The sequence below is a fragment of the Octodon degus genome, unplaced genomic scaffold, assembly GCF_000260255.1.
Source record: "Octodon degus isolate 3935 unplaced genomic scaffold, OctDeg1.0 scaffold00101, whole genome shotgun sequence".
NCBI classification, from domain to species: domain Eukaryota; kingdom Metazoa; phylum Chordata; class Mammalia; order Rodentia; family Octodontidae; genus Octodon; species Octodon degus.
This window is the reverse complement of record NW_004524677.1, coordinates 1,958,119-1,960,369: the sequence shown is the minus strand read 5'-3', so window position 1 is coordinate 1,960,369 and position 2,251 is coordinate 1,958,119. Positions and strand designations below refer to the sequence as shown.

The following is a 2,251-nucleotide window of genomic DNA, read 5'->3' as shown; positions in this document are numbered from 1 at the left end:
GGCTGGCTGGCATGTGGTGCTGGGGGATTGAACCGCGGTCCCTGTGCTTTGCCAAGCTTGTTCTAAGTAGGTGCTTTAGACCACTGAGCCATCTCACCATTTTAGATGAGCGACAGGTTTGGGAATGTGAGCATTTTATGGATATTTAAGGGTTGTTTAGAGGTGACTGAATGTAATTACATTCCTCTATGTCTATTGGAAAGCTCTAGTACTTAAAATGGACTTTGAGTCTGCATTTTAAAATACCTTCCATGAAGACAAAGTTACTACTTTAAAACTTACACTAGTTTTGAATTTGAAAATATAACTTTCACGTTTGTGACCAGCTTTTGGAAAGCTATGTAAAGTAACATCTGACCAACTGATTGTAGTCATGTTCTCTATAGTAAATGATGTACATAGTAAGAAAAGTTGTAAAATATATTTAATAAAGATATAAGCTCATAGGGCCCGCGGGGGTAGCTCACTTGCCTCGCAAGCACAAAGTCCGGAGTTCAATCCCTGGTACCACCAAAAGAAAAGGAGAAAAGAAAGATATAAGCTTATAAATTTAACAATTGAAATTTATTTTCCAATTTGTGAAATTATTTTACAATCTTATTTAGTGATGAAAGTGATACATAATTGAGTAACAAATACCATCAATTTAAAAATTATTTTTATCTTGTTCCTAGAATAAAGTTCAAGGTCCTTCTATAAATGTTTTCAGGAATAAATACCAAAAACCAAAATCTACCCAATATATCCCTTTGGAGCTTAAGAAAAAGGAAACACCTGACACTGATGTATTCCAAGAACATCGGACAGCGCTTCGACGTCTGTGTTTTCCCAGGGAGTGCACCAAAAGCTGGCATCCTGCAGAGCCTTCAAGAGGACAAACCTCTTTCAAGGAGCCACATTTTTTAAGTATAAATGAAAAACCCTGGTCTGTGGATCTTATTACAAAAGGTAAGATTTAGTGCAACCAAGAAACTCAGCAGACCAATAGAGAAAAGGGCAATGGAATGTTTTGGCTGAGACAATACCCTGACCTTTACATTTTATCCATGAAAGGTCAATGGGTACAGCGGATGGGTCTGCCAGCCTTGGGGCAGCGCCAGACATTGATTCGAGCTCACTCCATGTAAAAGGTAATTGAAGGAACAGAAATGGCTGGGTGTTTTCCAAAAGTGATGTTCTTTTTAGTAGAAGCCCTGAGACTGTTTATTTCATTGTTGCTAGAGAATTCCTGTGTTTAGACTTGAATTCAACTGAATGGGGTAGGTGGGGCAGGAAGCCTATTTGTAAATATTTTCCAGGGCAGCGCTTGTTCTACTGAGCCATCTCCCTGGCCCCCTGTAAGTATTTTCCCTAAAAATACAAACAGATTTTGGGAGCTGTAGAGTTTTCCCTTAAGACAAATTATAGTAAAGGTGCAATTCTTAATCAGAAACATAATAAGTTTAGAAACTGGTGTTTGCTTAAGCCAAGTGCTGTTGTTTTACTGACAGCATTGGTTTAAATAAATGACTCTTTATAACAAACTTATAGCTTTAAAAGTCATATTTTAATTTTCTTCTTCATGGTTATTTGTAAAGTTGTACATGAAATAATTTATTTGTATTTTTTTTTATTCAACTAAGAGCACTTGATCTGTGCTAGGAATGTGTTAAGACTTGGGGAATCAAAGATTAAAAAGGCTCAAAAAATAATGGGGATAAACACCAGGAAATCTCTTATTCTATAGCGTTACAATTGTTGCAATAGAGGTAAGTGGAAAAGCATTATGGAAGTGCTGAGGAGTAACAAGTAAGGATCAAAATGAGTATTATGAAAGGAGAAGTTTGCTTAGTGGCAGAGTTGGAATAAGAGAGACCACATATAAGCGTCGCATTGTCTCACTAGTGTAAGAAGCTGAACCAGTAAGATCCCAAATGTACAACGGATATCAGGAAATGGGAAGGAGCTGTTCAAAAGGAAAGAGAAACGTGGATGGGGAAAGGTGAAAAGGAGCAAGGGAAAGAAAAAATAAATACATATATAATATATAATATATAAAAGTAAATGCATATATTACATATAATGTATAAAAGTAAATATATACAATATATGATAGTTATACTGCTAATTTATATTAGTTCATTGCAATGTTTCATCAATTTTTCATGCCTATATCTTATAATCTGAGTACCTGCTTTGAAGATAACCATAAGCAATATGTTAACCTTTGTTGCTCTCCTATTTTGTTTTAAAATTGTGTGTCATTGTTTTT

General features: G+C 35.5%; 1 protein-coding gene across 1 annotated transcript in view; it reads left to right on the top strand.

Moving 5' to 3' along the window:
• Window positions 1-2,251, top strand: part of Iqcm (IQ motif containing M) — a 471,351-nt gene that overhangs the window by 15,704 nt on the left and 453,396 nt on the right. The window contains exon 3 of the mRNA XM_023723694.1: window positions 675-948. Coding sequence (XP_023579462.1) covers window positions 675-948 — 274 coding nt within the window. The remainder of the gene's footprint in view (window positions 1-674; window positions 949-2,251) is intronic.